We start from the raw sequence: 17,129 nt of genomic DNA, 5'->3' as shown, positions 1-17,129 counted from the left end.
ATAATTGTTAATCAATGTTAAGACGGTGAATCTAGATTAGAAATTAGGGTTACATCTAATTAGGGTTTAAGCTTGGTTTGTTTAGGATTATGTCATTTAGACTCCCCAACAATCCTAAGACGAAGAAGTCTACTCACTCATGTTCATCGTAGACATGGGGGAAGAAGAGAGAAAATAACAGTAAAGTAAAATTGCGAGAAAGAAAGTAAAGAAATAAAGACTTTTATTGAAAATAGAAATATTCTAAGCAAAAGTAAGGTGAATGTTTATGGTGGAGAGCTACTCTATTTATAGCTTTACAATCGACTTAGAAACTAAGCAACTAAAAGGATAAAACGGTAAAGCTGCAACAGGGTAACTTGGGCTTGAAGAAAAGCAGCAAAAGTGGACTCTGGGGACGGGCACGGCCGTGCCACATGTTGGCACGGGCCGTGCCAAGCTTCTGGTAAGGGGGATTTGTATTTTTGCCCCGTATCTTCGTATTCTTGCGTTGTATTTGCTCCAGTCCTCTTTCTTTCGCTTCAAGGCACCTTCCACCATATATTCATTCCTAAAATAAAATAAAAAGCAATTTAAAGTAAAATATTCTATAAGGAAATAAAATGCAATAAAATAAAACTAAATCTTTAATAAAGCTAAACTAAATAATGCATTAAATTAGACTAATCTATGACTCATCAAACTCCCCCACACTTGAATCTTTGCTTGTCCTCAAGCAAAAGGCAACAAACATAGCAGCAACAAAAGATTATTCATGGCAATATTAAGAACACATGTCTCAAAAGAAAGGTTTTGCTTCAAGTACACTAATTACAATTTCAAATACTTCTCATGAACCTATTCTACCCAACATCAAGTCTCAAGTGAGTGTGTGTGTGCAGTCCAACCCTTTTCTTGCTCCTGTATGAGACATATATTATGAGGAAAAGGTTCTATCCTTAGTGCTAAAGTAACCGAGAAAAGTCCTTTCTTCATTTCATATAAGAGTGATGGGAATTTAAGTTAAAATTAGATTAGATTAACAATTAAGCACAAGGGGCTGCAGATGCTTAGGGGCTATCAATCCTCATAGGAAGTCTTCTCGGATGTAATTGTCCTTTCCCCCTAGATTCAAAATCACCCTAAGCAGTGCTACAAAATTATTTGTTTCATCTCCGCGTAGGAAGTCTTTTTGGATGTAATTGTCCTTTCCCCCTAGCATTGATGAATTTGTTTCACTTTAAGTTCAAATTTAGGGAGTCACCACCACAATTAGGAAGTTAGGGATTGTCCTTTCCCCCACATGTTGGTGCCATTCTCCCGCCCCATTATAACTTTAACAATTTAAGAATTTAACAATTAAGAACATTGATTAATTTCCCACACAAACTTATACTACTTTTACTCTTAAGACTTTAAAGGGTCTAAGTTAACACTAAAGACACTACAAAAAATCGCGTGAATTGCGGCGGCTAAAAATGGCTTATTCCGGCGGTTTTAGCCGCCGCTATATACCACACTGGCGGTTTCAAAACTGCCGTAATTTTTCCTGCCACAAAGTTTAAAACGGCAGCTTAAAATTAACCGCCATGCAGACTGCCGAAATACACATTGAATAAACCGGCGGCTAATTAGTTGGTTAAAGTGGCAGTTGAAGCCGCCGTAATATACACTTTTCAGTAAAAACGAAAGTGCGCATAGTGGCAGTTTCAACTGCCGTAACAGCCATTTTTTAATTTAAAAAAAAGTACAAATAGTGGCAGTTTGAACCGCCGCAATTGTCATTTTAAAAAAAATAAAAAATACCTGCACAAATCACCTAAATAACAATTATTAGAACTAGTATAAATTATTTTTATACATAAATTGTAATATTACAATGTGTAAGAGTCCAGCAACCTCGTGAACGTTTATAAAATAAATTTAAGCTCTTCAATTATGTTGTAGAGTTTATATCTGATCTCTTCCATGTATGGTCCTCCTTATTTCCCTAATTTTATGCACTCCTTCAACTTCCCTGGTACATGCACAAGCACATACATATAGATCAAATAAAGTTCACATAATGCTAATTCACAAAACAACAATAGCAACTTGATAAAAAAAAGCATTAAAAGAGGAACTTGAGTTTCAAAATCAGTCTATCAATATCTCCCCAAAAGGAAAGAAATGCAAAACTATAGAGATTATATAACAGGATGGTTGAGCTTGATGCTTTTGAAATATAGCATATGTCTACATGACAATAAAATATTTAATGGAAATATCAGGGGTCAGGACCATTGATTCTAACTATAAAAGTGGATCATAATTTTATCATATATGAGGAAAACTAATCTAACACTCACATCAGGTTTCTCAAGAAAATAGATAATGCCAAATGAGCCACCTAAGTATGGTACCTACAATAGTGAACTTTTATCATGGAAATGCAGGTAATGAAATTTTAAGCAAGCCATAGAAGCATATAGATTTGTATAAGGGCATTGTAAAAGAACATGATGAATAGTGATAGTAAAATTTGATATAGAAAGTTATCAATTTTACTTACCCAAGGTGCCCATGCTAATCCAGAACGCCAAGCCTAAATCAAAATATATTATGAAGAGAGCTTATAGATATCATATTAGGAAGTATGTAATAAGAAGTAAAAGAAAGAGAACTTACATATGTTGTTGATGCAAGTCAGTCTGAGCATAGAATCACTTTCTCTCCAACCAAAGGATTAAGTATTGGAAGCAACACAATCTGGAAGCCAGCTTATTATAGTAGGTACTTCAAACTAGAAACTCAACCTATCCATAATCAGCTTATAAAACATTAAAAGAAGCCAGATTAAACTCTGAAGTTATAGAAATGAAAAAACTGATATAGAGCAAAGAAAAAGAGACCAATATGATTATGGAAAGAAAGGTACATTCCATTCAACCTAGATTTACTATGAGAAAATTCTGTTAACACTTATCCTTATAAAGAAGAATCGCAGAACAAACTAGCTAGCTTTCTTTAACTATAATCATTAGCGTGGAAGGATCAAAGGAAGAAATTTCGTCTGAGAATTGTTATACCTCATAAAAGATTGAACCAATTTCAACCATCATCAGAAGTTCTAAGAACTGATTTTTGTTAAAACCAAAAACAGCTTTCAAATAGTACTGCATAGGAATTATGGGACTGTTAATTAAACTATGGAATTAAGGTAAAAGAAATTAGTCAATTACATACAAGCTTTGAAAATAAGAAATAACAAAAATCAAGACAATAAGAGTTTAATTGATATGTACCATAAGTACATATCAATTTCACAAAAAATATGACAGCGTTTACGACTCATCAATACAAGTTCCAAAAAAGTATTGATGCTTAACATGAGAAAACAACCTGAAGATTAATATTTCCGCGGCATTCCTTATAGATTTGTGTCTTTGATTATGAACATAAAAAACTCTAGTACAGAAGCCTTGTTCATTGCTGAAGTCAATTTCAGTTTCAGCTAGGAAGAGTTGCAAATAAAGTGGACAAAAGGTCAATAGTGCTATTGAAACCTAAGACCAATAAACCATAATTAAGATTCAAGATACATCTGAAGCATAAAACAGTCCACCATTCACAATTGCAAAACCCCAATAAATAAAATAAATACAGGAGCTTTCAATTAGCAAAACCCAAAATTACAAAAATAGCATACAATTCAAAGTTAGTACAAAGTAAACACATCACCAAAGTTTTAATTGCAAAGGCCTTTTTTCCAAAATGGAAAGAACACCGTGCATTTAGAATATAAATATTAAACCCAAAATATTGCACAGCCCAGGAACTCAAAACTGATAAATCTTTCAGGTTTAGCTGAATAAGCAAACAAAAAAAATCATAAAAAGAAACTGAAGTACCGTATCTGGTGGAGATGGCCATGAAGTTAATTGAAGTAAACTTATTCAATGGTAGAGAGCAGAGTGAACAAAAGCCCCAACCTGATTTAGAAATTAAACAAACCAATTAACAAGAACAAATTTCAAATATAAGGAAGAGATAAAGAATAAAACAAATTTCAGAAATAGATATAGATATGAGATATAAATTATATATTTTAGAAATTGCACACCCCTGATTAGATCTGCGACAGAGGATGTATGACATGCATAGATGGCGGCGAGAGAAGGTGCTTGGATCCATGAACAGGAAAAGGCAAATAGAGTCGTTCGTTTGAGGGGGTGATGGTTGAGGGTTTGTGGGCATGTGAGTGAAGAGGTCGAGGGTTTGTGTATGTGAGAGAGAGAGAGAGAGGAAATTGCAAATTTGGAGGGTTTGTGAAAAAATTAGGGGGAAAAAAATTAATGAATGAATTCAAGAAAAAGAGAGGGAAGAAAAGAGAGGGACAAATTTCACCAAAAAGGGGAAGAGGGAAACTGAATTATTAGATCGTGAATCTAACAAATATAATCTGCAGAATACTGGCAGGCGAAACTGCCAGAATGCGCTATGTGAATTGTTAAACAAAATTTTGTCTATAGTGGCGGGTCAAACCGCCGTAATATACGGTAAATAGTGGCGGCTTAAAAAACTGCCGTAACATACGGTTTAAAGTGGCGGTTTGAGTAGACCGCCGTAATAAACATGCCGCTATTTACCAGTTTTTTTGTAGTGAGATAGAACGTGTTCCTTAAAATACCTATTCATACATTTGCTCAAGGATTGCAACCGGGTGCTTTTCTCATTGGAGAATTTTCACAATAAAACAAGACATGGGTATAGCAAGAACATAAGAAACACAAGAAACTACTTTCATGTACAAGAAGCAACCTAAAGAAGAGACAAAACAAAAATTTTCATGCCATTTTTTACATTAAAAACAAGCTACTAGTCATGCCTTTCACTATAAAAACAAAACAAAAAGAATAAAGTTCAAGGGAGTTTGGGAACACTACGACTCTAGACACTTTATTAGGCCCCCCCCACACTTAGGGGAAGCATTGTCCTCAATGATTCAAAAGAAAAAGAAATTAAAAGAGAAGAAGAAGAAGTAGAAGAAGAAAGTAGAAGAAGAGTAGGAGAAGAGAGAAGAGAGAAAGGAAGAGAGGAAGAGGAAAGCTCACATGTTCTCATTGAGGTCCATAAGGAGGACCTTGGAGTTGGAGGTGTTGCAGCATCCGGCGGAGCATCTCATTGTTTTCATTATTCACACGGTTGCCTCTTTGGACATCGTTTCGAAGCCCGGATAACTCAACACCTTGCCTTTGTTGCTCGGTGCTCATCCTCTCGATCTCATTGTGAATCCATGCCCATCGTTGATTTTCATTAAGCTCACCGGCTTTATGGCCATGGTCTCCTTCTTGGTGCAAGGTAGCACCCTCTCCTATGTCATGGTGCAAGTTTGCACCGTCTCCTTCATCATCTTGTTGCTTAAGAACATGCACATCATCAACATACAACCAATTTTGTTCCACCTCGGTGGTAGTCCGAGGTGGGTTAGGCAATAAAAACATGTTTGGCACATTAAGCTTGAGTTGGTAATGGAGTGGTGGATGTCTTTTAATGAAATTCATAGCAATGAGGGTTTCCCTAATGAGCTTATTGTTTCCCTCAATTGGTTTGATCCCCTCATCCTCACTCACCCCAAAACATCTAGCTATGTATGTAATGATGCCACCCACCACTATGTCTCCCTTACCGGCTGGTTTAGAACCTACGGAGTCTAGGTAGTCAATCAAATAAAAGCAAGTGTTAACCGGGTGGTTGTAGAGCATTGCCCATAACATGAACAGCTCATCGGTTCTAGTGTTTCCTAGCTCGGTTCTACCCCAAATAGTGCAAGCCATGACCCTCTGAAGGTACCTAAGTACGGGGTTGTGAATGTTGCTAGCTTTGTTGGCTCTAGGGACATAGTCGTCAAGGCCGGTGATACGTTTCCAAAAGGCAGCTGGGTCATAATTAACCGGTTTTAGACTAGGATCCCAATGATCATGAATATATCCTTCATTTGCAAAACCTAAGGTCTCACAAAAGTGCTGAAGTGACATGTCATAATCAATATTCATCAACCAGAAAACAACTCTATGGTTAGGGTTATCAAAATCTAGCTTATCTTTGGTAAAAACAATAGAGCTCAAAAATTCATAAGTGAAATTTTCATAACCCCGCATAGGTGTTAACATATCAGTCCAACCTAACCTACCCATTAACCTAAGAACATCATCTCTAAGCCCTAGCACATTCAAATCATAAGAATCAGGATATCGAGAAGGATGCAAAGTTTTAGAAGTAAGATTTTTATACCTGGCCTTTTGGGTGTCATCCTTAAACTGGATTCCATGATTCTTGACCTTTGCTTGCTTCTTTGAGGGAGGACCGGAAGAGCTTGCTGGTTCCTTACCACTTCTTCTTGAAGCCATTTGACCCTTGCTTGAATTGGTTTGGAGGTTTAGGGTTTGGGAAGATTTGGTGGAAAGGATTGGTTTAGGGTTTAGTTATGGAGATTTGTTGAGAATTTGTGGTGTTTGGGTTAGGTTTTGAAAGATTAGGGTTTTGGTGAATTATGGGTTTGGGTGGATGAAAGTTGTTTTTGATTGGTGGTTTTTGTTTTGGATGAAGTTTGTGATTGATTGGTGAAAGAATTGAGTGATTTGGTTAAGTTTTGAGTGATATATGAAGGATTGAAGGTTATGGAGGTTTATAGAGAAGTTTGAAGGTAGAGAGAGGTTTGTGTTGGAGAATGAATGGAGAAGAAGAGAAAAATTGGTGGTATAGGGCACAAGAGGTCGGGCACGGCCGTGCCAACCTTGGCACGGGCCGTGCCATCTTTCTGACTTCAGCCTTCATGTTTTTCTTTAAAAACTTGGCACGGCCGTGCCATGCCTAGCACGGGCCGTGCCACCTCTCTGGTCCTGGGGGCTTCAGAATTCTTCAATTTCTTGATTTTTTTCAAACCACACTTGGACAATTACCTATAAAACAACTAAAAACAAAGAAAAACAAAACAAAAGCAATTAAATGCGTGGGTTGCCTCCCACGAAGCGCTCTTTTAGTGTCATTAGCTTGACGGTTAGAAAGAGTCCTTAGAATGGATCAAAGATATCATATTGTGTAGATGACGCTATAAAACGTTCTTTCACAACATGATCGTTAAGCATGCAACAAGAGTAAAGAGCGGGACCCTTCATAACATTTTCCAACTCAAATCCTACCATCTTATCACTCACTTGAAAAACTATCCTACCGTTCTTGACATCTATAAGAGCTCCCGCAGTGGCGAGGAAAGGTCTACCTAGGATTATAGGGACGTCTTCGTCCTCCGCAATGTCAACGACTACAAAATCAGTTGGGATATATATCCCTTCTATCTTAACCGGTATGTCCTCGACAAATCCTACAAGTTTCATGGTAGAACGATCAGCTAACTTCAACTCTATTTCGGTAGGTTTCAATTCTCCTATCCCTATCCTTTTGAGAAGAGACAAAGGCAGCAAACTAACACTAGCTCCTAAGTCACATAAGGCTTTGTTTATGGTTTCATTCCCAATTTCACATGGTACGGCAAAGCTACCTGGATCTCTAAGCTTAGGGGGTGCTTCTTGAATGATTGCACTAGTGTCCTTAGCCAAAACTATTGTCTCACTATGCTCTATAGGCCTTTTCTTTGAAAAAATTTCCTTTAAAAACTTGGCATATAGAGGCATCCTAGACAAAGCTTCAGCAAAGGGAAGTTTAATGCAAATCTTCCTAAATATGTTGACAAATTTTTCAAACTTACCCTCTAGTTTAAGCTTATCAAGATTTAAGGGGGATGGAGTTTTGTTTTCTTCAAGTGGTTTTGCTTCTTCTATCACAATTTTATCACCTAAAGGCTTGACACTTTCTTTCCCAATGTTTTTAACCTTAGCAAAAGTTTCGCCTAACTTACTACCCCCAAAAGATATGACATTAACTTGGGCTTTGGGATTGGCTTCGGTTTGACCAGGAAAGACTCCCGGTGTTTGGGAAGAGGTAGCCACTTGTTGGGCTATTTGAGCTATTTGAGTTTCAAGCATTTTAGAGTGAGTAACAATAGAATCAACCTTGGTATTGAGCTTGGAAAGAGAATCATTCAGAAATCCAGTTTGATTTTTAAGTTCTTGAAGTTGTTTGGTTTGGTTGGCAATAGAGTTTTCCAACAAAATTTCCAAATTGGATTTCTGAGTGAATCTTTGGTTGTTTGCATATCCGGGTGGTGCTACTTGTCCATAGGGATTTTGGTTTTTGTAAAAATTTTGATTTTGTCTCATCCCTTGGTTGTATTGAGCATAATTCATTTGCTCAACACCATTAATAGCACTACCTAGTTGGCAATCAACACCAGCATGACCAGTTATACCACAAATTTCACAAGAAGGAGTAGAAGCAGAATTGATAGCACTAACATTGAGTTTTTCAAGTTTTTCGGTTAGTGCATCAATTTTAGAAGCAAGGTGGTCATAGTTAGAGACTTCGTACATACCTGCCTCCTTTTTGGAGGATGAAGAACTAGTGATGGCTCTCTCGTCGGTCCATTTGTAATGATTTTGAGCCATGTCTTCAATCAAGGCATACGCCTCCGTGTAGTTCTTGTTCATAAGTGCTCCACCTACAGCTGCATCAACAGACATCTTAGTGGTATAAGACAAGCCATTATAAAAAGTGTGGACTATAAGCCACTTCTCTAGGCCATGGTGGGGACAAAGTCTTAGCATTTCTTTGAAACGCTCCCACGCATCATAGAGAGATTCCCCATCTTTTTGGTTGAACCGTGTGATTTGGTCTCTAAGTTTATCAGTTTTAGATGGTGGAAAGAAACGGGCAAGGAATGCTTGCCTCATCTGATCCCATGAAGTAATGGAACCGACTTCGAGGGAATGGAACCATGCGCTAGCTCTATCCCTTAAGGAAAAGGGAAAGAGATGAAGTCTTACGGCCTCTTGGTTCTCCTTCATGGTTCCACTAATTCGTAGGAAAATAGAGATGTGAAGATTGGGATCCTCAGTGGGGGATCCCGAGAATTGGTTTTGCTGCACCAAGTTATGTAGGGCAGGCTTAATTTCAAAGTTGTCATCCTCAACCGTTGGGTACACAATAACAGCTTGTGGCTCAGCCGTAGACTGCGTTGCATAATCTTTGAGAGTGCGATTGGCCATGTCAGTGTTATTTCGTGCGTCTCTCTTTCGTTTATGCAAATACCTTTCGATCTCGTTGATTATTACAACTCGATTTCTGGTTTTTCGCATAAAAAATTGAGAACCCAAGAAGTTAACGATAACAGAAAAATAAAAAGTTAAAAATAAAAATAAAAAGAAAAGAGAAAGAAGAAGAGAGAATTCTAATCACTAAGAAAAAAGTTAATCAAATTAGTTAACTCCCCGGCAACGGCGCCAAAAACTTGATAGGGCCAAACCGCAAGTGCATGGCCTATCGAAGTAATAGTAGTAAGTAAGAGTATCGTTCCGCCAGGGAGTTGTTCAACTTAATTAACTTTTTAAAGAATGATTAGAGGAGAGAATGTTTAGTAAAAAGGAGTTTGATTGCTGAAGGTAAATAACAATATTAATAAAGAGCCTTAGGATTATTGGTTTGTCATAATAAAAAACCCTTCACTAGACAAGACTTAAACATCTAATTTCATGGTTTACACACTAATTTCTAAAGACCGGTTTCCCTTAGCCCCTCACCTTTCCGATGAAAGTCCGGTGAGAGTTTACTTCTAGCAACCAAGCCTATTTCGCTGACTTGATTACTAGAAGATGCATAGAGGATTGAAACTACTCTTGTCTCAATAATTGCAAAGACTATTTCACTGTTTTGCAATTATTGTCTAGATTCAATTGTTCCAACATCAAAACTCCGCTCTCGCTTTATGAATTGATGTTTGTGATGATGGATTAACGATTATCAAACCCTCCGCTTTCGCTTCCACAGTTTGATAATTGTTAATCCACGTTAAGACGGTGAATCTAGATTAGAAATTAGGGTTACATAAAATTAGGGTTTAAGCTTGGTTTGTTTAGGATTATGTCATTTAGACTCCCCAACAATCCTAAGACGAAGAAGTCTACTCACTCATGTTCATCGTAGACATGGGGGAAGAAGAGAGAAAATAACAGTAAAGTAAAATTGCGAGAAAGAAAGTAAAGAAATAAAGACTTTTATTGAAAATAGAAATATTCTAAGCAAAAGTAAGGTGAATGTTTATGGTGGAGAGCTACTCTATTTATAGCTTTACAATTGACTTAGAAACTAAGCAACTAAAAGGATAAAACGGTAAAGCTGCAACAGGGTAACTTGGGCTTGAAGAAAAGCAGCAAAAGTGGACTCTGGGGACGGGCACGGCCGTGCCACATGTTGGCACAGGCCGTGCCAAGCTTATGGTAAGGGGGATTTGTATTTTTGCCCCGTATCTTCGTATTCTTGCGCTGTATTTGCTCCAGTCCTCTTTCTTTCGCTCCAAGGCACCTTCCACCATATATTCATTCCTAAAATAAAATAAAAAGCAATTTAAAGTAAAATATTCTAAAAGGAAATAAAATGCAATAAAATAAAACTAAATCTTTAATAAAGCTAAACTAAATAATGCATTAAATTAGACTAATCTATGACTCATCATGAAGCTGAGTACATTGCTGGTACATTTGCAGCTTGTCAAGGAATATGGCTTGACAATGTGATGAAGGAAGTTAACTGTGAAGTTAAGAAACCACTGAAACTGAAGATTGACAATAGGTCAGCCATAAATTTGGCAAAGAATCCAATTGCACATGGCAGAAGCAAGCATATAGAAACCAGATTCCACTTCATCAGGGAACAAGTCTACAAAGGAATGATTGAAGTGGAGTACTGTCCTACTGAAGCTCAATTGGCAGATGGTTTCACAAAGGCTCTGAAGATTGATAGGTTCAATTGCTTGAGAGACAAGCTGGGTCTCATTGAATGTTAGGATTATGGATTAAGAGTAGTGTATTAGTTTGTGTGTTTTAATCCATAATCATGATTAGCAAACTCTGAATACTTTAGTTTGTTATTTTTGGATAAGCTTGTTTTATTTAATACTCTAAGGCATTGTATATATATAAATGCTTGTAATTCTTTCCTATTGTGTGTGAATACAATTTTCCTTCAATATTTTCTCTCTCTTTCTCTCTCTCTCTAAAATCATAACAAACTCATCAACACCTTTAACCAACTTCATCTTCTCCATTGAAACCCTAACCCTAGTTTTCTGAAATTGCTTGCACACCAAGAAACCATTGTTGCGCTAATAATTGGCATCTAGAGCTCTGGTTTTTCATTATGGGAAACACGAGAGACATTGTGAGGGGTGAATTTTCTGGGAAACACGAGTGAAGTGTGAAGATTCAAAGGTTTCGTGCGAAGCAATCATGGCCAACAATGGAGGTTTTGGTGCAAATATACTGGTTCTTGATGTGAAGAATTGGGAAAGGTGGAGTGCATTGATGAGTTCTCTATTTGGCGCGCAAGATGTTCTTGAATTGGTTGAGAATGGATATTAAGATCTTGCTGCAAATGCAACTGATGTTTAAAGAGCCGCGTTTAGGGAACATAAGAAGAAAGATTGCAAAGCGTTGTTCTACAACTAACCATAAATGAAGAGTCGGTAACAATAGATGAAGTACTTCCTTTCATTCCTTTTACAACTAACCATAAACGTGTCAGTGATGTGGATTTTTTTTTGATGATGATCAATCTATTTTCGAAATCATTTATTTTGATTCTTTAGATGTATGACTATTTAATTGGTAATTGGTTTCATGTGTACTGCACTATGTACTTTGGATATGCACACTGATGACAAGTCATCTTATGTTATAACATGTTTTCAGTCATTTTTAGTAGGGTTTACCAGCATAACAGACGAGTATTAGAGAATTTGCCTATGATTCTGGGACATTTTTAATGTTTTCTATATTTGAGTTTGTAATTATGTTCTTCCCGAAACATAGCAATTTTAGGTTGCTTTTGATGTAATTCACGAAGAAATCATGCATACCGGCAAAGCAAGACATCCGAAGATTTTTAAAGTACTTGGGAAGATGAAAAATGAAGATTCAAGAGGCCTAAGAAGACTTTACAAAAGGAGGAATTATGTTCTTAAGTTCCAAGACATCTTATATAGAAGCAAACACCTTAGAAGGCGAAGAACCAAGCATTTTTAGCACCGAACGTACTCACAAGCTCCCCGACACAGAAGGGGGCGCCAGGTGCCCATGAACTTTCACCGAGGCACCTGTGCCTTGCGGCCCAAGGCGTTGTTTTGTGACTTTTTCATGAAGAAATCTCGCGTTTTTCACCCAAAATCAGGTGAAAAATGTCCCTATAAATACCGCATTCCTCATTCACTGTTTTCTCGTTTATAACAAAGCGGTCAGGAGGAAGGCGAGCACCAGGAGCTTCCAAGAGGAGTTTCTCTCTCCTCTCTCCAATTTTTTCTTGGGTATGTTTTATTTTTTTGTAATTTCTTTTAGTTACCATGGGTAACTAAATCTTTTTAGGCTATAATTCTAAAATGAGCCTCTATTTTTTTGTGTTTGGATAATTATTTAATTTAAAGTTGTTTATTCAATTATTTTTCTGTTTGCTATTTTGTTTTACTGTAGTGTGTAAGATTTTTCTCCTCTGGAGCGCAACCTTGATTTAGGCATTTAGGTAGTGACAGGGCCTAATATTGATATTTATATATGTCTAACCAAGAAGTAATTAATTAGTAACTAGCGAAAGAAATCGAAATCGAGTGGACCTTGGTAGGTGACATAACTAATATTGAGTAAAATTTGGTGAAACCAAGATGTAACTAGTTTTTGGATTTTTTTGATCGGTTGGAGTACCCCCTTATACATTTTAACAATTGAACACACACGTATATTTACTTCAAAACAATATATATATATATATATATATATATATATATATATATATATATATATATATATATATAGACACACACATTCAATTGAAATTATTTAACATAATTGTAACGTTATCAAAGTAACTACATTTCGATGTTCAAATAATAATATGAAAGTGTTAGAGAAACCATAAGAGTGACAACATTGCGATGAAAAAATAATCTGAAAGGTTTGTACTAATAAGAGAAATATGATTTTACCTTAACTACATTTCCAATCTGCAACGACCTTTAACGCACCTCACTTTTCCCCAAGGAATAAACTGATATTTTTTATAACAATCGCTAGTTTGTATGCATTCTCCTGTATTGTAAAATAAGAATGAAGAAATATTACTAAAATTGGATTAAAGTTTGTGTATCAAATAAGCAACAAAATGAGAATGAGCATAATAACTGTTAGTATTCTTTACGCCATCAGCTACAACAAGATATAGGGAAACAAAAAGAATCACAATATATACAAACTTAAGAGTTTCATCCATTTTTTCACCTTTCCATGTAACAAATATAAAATGGTTTGATCATATTATATAGTAACAAACCTCTTTGTATGTTTACACTGATAATTTTTTTTTATATAATTATGTTGTTGTAAGAAATCTTTTTTTTAATTAGAATAATTATTAAACTCTCTAGAGTACATTGATGAATCATATTTGTCGCTTTGGCTATAATTAAAGTTCATTCTTCTTTAGAAACCTTTCATTAGTTATTTTATTTCTTATCTAGCCTTCCATAATAAAGAATATATAGATTATTGATGACATATTATCTTACGTAAGCATTTTTTCAATAATTTTTATTTATTTTTGATCCAAGTTATAGTAGTTTTAGAACAATTGCCTATGGTTTTTGGGACATTTTTTAATGTTTTCATTTCGAGTCATTTAATTATATTTTTCTTGAAACAAAGCAGTTCTAGGGTGTTTTTGATGTAATTCAAGGAAAAATCATGCAAATCGGCAAAGCAAAATATCTAAGAAGATTTAGGAAGGCAATGAATGGTGATTCAAGAGGTCTCAGAAGACATTACAAGAAGGAGGAATTCTGTTCCAAGTCCCAAGCGAAGAAACAAGCGATTACATGCGAGAAATTGTACTAGTGCACCCCCAGGTGTGAACCATGTGTTTCGGGCACCCAGAAAGATACTTATGCGCCCCTAGGTGTTTTTCATGCACCCATGCACACAAAATAACATCTAGGTGCCCTTTGGGTGTAGTCTGAGTGCCCCGGGCATGTTAATTTCGAGGAATAACTGATTTTTGCAAATATTTGGTGGAAAACCTTGGACAACCACCTGAATTAGGGAAACTGTATTAACAAGGAACATTGTGACTGAACCTGCGCACCTAGAATAGTAGAATTACCCTTTTATCTTTGGTAAGGTAGACAATATAGGGTTGTCCGTTTGTAAAACTACCAAGAGGAAGAGTATGCTGATGTACTTCTAAGATTAATAGATGAGGGAACCTTTAGGATAAATTCAAGAACTCTAATTTATATCTATGCTTCAATTACCTTTGAGAGTAAGACCCCACACTACAAACTAGGAGTGCTTACAAAACTACTCCAAGATTGACAACCCTACAATCGTAAAGCGCCTTAACCCACATGTGAATTTGATGCAACTCAACAGTTGGAGAGGATAAAACCCCACAAACTCATCACTTAAGTGGGTACTATTTAACCAATCCATGAATAAATTGACTGTTACTTAGTTCCAACAAATAAATAGAGGGGATTCGAAGAATCCTAACCACCGCTAACATTATGCAATCAAAAACATGTTACTTCTAAACTCTCGCTCTGAGCAAACAAGTCGCACAAACTCTTCCTTTCTCTTTTATTTAATGGTTTATTTATTTTTAAATAAGTAATGCGAATTGCCTAGTTAGAACGAGTATCCATGTGAATACATACTCTACTTATCACTTTATTACTTGGTAAACGATTTGGTACATTTTGCCTAAATCCGACCATCAATTATACTAAGTTCGTATTAAAGAATTTAGGCTTACTTTTTTTGAACAGGTGTGGTGTTCGAATCTTGTGGATGGAAGGGAAGACCCGTTAAAGAGGACCAAACATTTTATCAAGTTGAGATTAACAATTGATAACCAATGAAAACTTTTCACCTATACCAAAGTGAGAAATGATAGTGTTGAGCTGTGAAAATATTAATCATAGAATTAATACATCAATTAGATGGTAGTAACTTTATATATGAATTTAAATATTGATAACTCCAATATAAGCATGGTGTTATTTTTTTTATCTCTTCAATTATTTTAATTGTCTTTGGTGTTTCGTTATCTTTAGGAGTAATTTGATATAGTTTAATCATTTCTAGTTCTTAAATTTAATAAAGTGTTAATTGACGGTATGTCTTTATACATATTGTATAGTTAAATTTCATTAAATTAATTAATAGCTTTTGTTATATTTATAGAATTATCATACCACTTTTTGTTTGATTATAAATTTGTTAGTGTGAATTCGGCCCATGGTTTGATTATGTAATTGAACTTAATGATAATTTTAAATTGATGCCAAAACGTATACGTAGAATTTGTATAACTACGTAGTTTATATGATCTTGTCGGTTGTATTGTTTTTGAACTTTGCATTTATACGGTTTTTTCAAAAAAGCTAAATAAACACTTCCAAATTGACACCAGCGGAAGAATCGAATCTGAGAGACCTGAGGAGTAATATATACTCCGACATTCCAAGTCAATACCACCAGTTCAATTCAAGTGGGTTTTACATTTATACACTAATATTGGTTTTCGAAGATTGCATCTTTTTGTTGATCTTTGTATGTAGGGCTGTTAATTTACATGCACCTAAAAACATGAAGGAGTAAATTAGCAAACAACATCCACCGACTTTTTACCCAAAAACCACTCTGTCACTGTTTAATCCAATTTTAAGTAAAATGGGGGTTTTGTAAGTTTTGTTAAATTAATTTTTTTCTTAAAATAGTTTAAAAAATTCATTATGGTTTTACGTATAACAATGTTAAAGTTTTCCTTTTTCTTTTGTTCCCAATCCCAACCACCAAAGTTCTTTTTTTCTTTCTTAAGCACGTGTTTTTTTTTTTTTTTACGTTATGTGCATTGTCATTTAAAAAAAAAGGCTAAACTGCACTTTTCGCCCCTTAAGTTTTAACATGTTGTGGTTTTGGTCCTCTATTAAAAAAATGACAAAAGTGACCCTCAATGTTTAGGGAAATATGCTCTTTTGACCCCCTAACATAAGGGAAATATGTTTTTTGACCCCTTATCTTTACAAAAATTTGTGATTATGACCTTTTTTTGGGTCACGTGGCAGCTTCTCAGCAATTTTGGAACGAAAGGGGCCAAAATCTCATCATTTTAAAACTTGGGAGGCAAAAAGTGCAGTTTAGCCTAAATGTTTCGGAACTTCACTTTTCAAATGTCTTAACAGTCACATTCATACTATTAATTGAAGTCTTTCATTTCATACCATCGAGAAAGCAATGTACACCCTCAGAGATTGCAGCAAAAGCTTTTTGAAATGTATCATCAGAACAAACATTAATATCTGTTTAATTGGTATACATTGTAGGTGTACATATATTTTATACATAAACCTAAGGCTTAAACGCACTTTTGGCCCCCATCGTAGCAATTTTGGCCCCTTAACATAAAAAATGCAATTTTAGCCCCCTAATTTTGCCATGTTTAGGGAAATATACTCTTTTGACCCCTTATCTTTACAAAAAAGTTACGATTATGACCCCTTTTCTGGGACACGTGACGGCTTCTCAGCATAGTTGGAAAAATTAGGGGGTCAAATTGCATTTTTTTTTTGTTAGGGGGCCAAAATTGCTACGATGACAAACATAGGGGCATCATCTTATCAACTTGTTTCTTCATAAGTTTTATCTAGTTCTATCATCTAAGATTCCATAATGGACTGAGTCAATATTGTTTGTTTTTTCCTTCTTCCATGAAATAGCTTCTCCAGTGGTACTCAATGTGCAGTCACTAGTCACTTGCGAATTATTTGAAAGGTGTTCAATTTTGAATCACTATACTATTCAAGTATAGCATGATACCTCTTATAATGTAATCCTAAAGTCACAGTCTTTTCAAGGAATATCATGATTCTTCCAATAGCATGACAATGCTTGTGAATATGTCTCCTTGTAAACTTGAATAAGAGTTCCACGACGTAGGCAATGTCGGGTCTAGTGTAT

At 35.7% G+C, this 17,129-nt stretch overlaps 1 protein-coding gene, 1 long non-coding RNA gene and 1 other non-coding gene across 3 annotated transcripts; 1 reads left to right on the top strand and 2 right to left on the bottom strand.

Moving 5' to 3' along the window:
- Positions 1 to 206: 206 nt before the first annotated feature.
- Positions 207 to 9,272, bottom strand: LOC146907285 (uncharacterized). Its single transcript, XM_085723558.1, has 2 exons — positions 6,253 to 9,272; positions 207 to 550 (listed from the first exon to the last, which is right to left on the bottom strand). Exon 1 carries the CDS (start codon positions 9,210 to 9,212, stop codon positions 7,032 to 7,034), a length of 2,181 nt encoding a protein of 726 aa, XP_085579684.1. The 5' UTR covers positions 9,213 to 9,272; the 3' UTR covers positions 207 to 550; positions 6,253 to 7,031.
- Positions 8,653 to 8,759, top strand: LOC146907286 (small nucleolar RNA R71). The gene has a single exon (XR_015020782.1). It is a non-coding gene; the product is annotated as a small nucleolar RNA R71 (small nucleolar RNA).
- An 838-nt stretch (positions 9,273 to 10,110) lies between the features above and the next one.
- Positions 10,111 to 15,122, bottom strand: LOC146907284 (uncharacterized). The gene is made up of 3 exons (XR_015017747.1): positions 14,923 to 15,122; positions 13,103 to 13,205; positions 10,111 to 10,454 (listed from the first exon to the last, which is right to left on the bottom strand). It is a non-coding gene; the product is annotated as an uncharacterized LOC146907284 (long non-coding RNA).
- Positions 15,123 to 17,129: the final 2,007 nt, after the last annotated feature.

This window comes from Medicago sativa, chromosome 7 (genome assembly GCF_051527215.1).
Source record: "Medicago sativa cultivar Bolivia chromosome 7, Bolivia_mono, whole genome shotgun sequence".
Taxonomy (NCBI): domain Eukaryota; kingdom Viridiplantae; phylum Streptophyta; class Magnoliopsida; order Fabales; family Fabaceae; genus Medicago; species Medicago sativa.
This window is presented reverse-complemented; position numbering and strand designations above follow the sequence as displayed.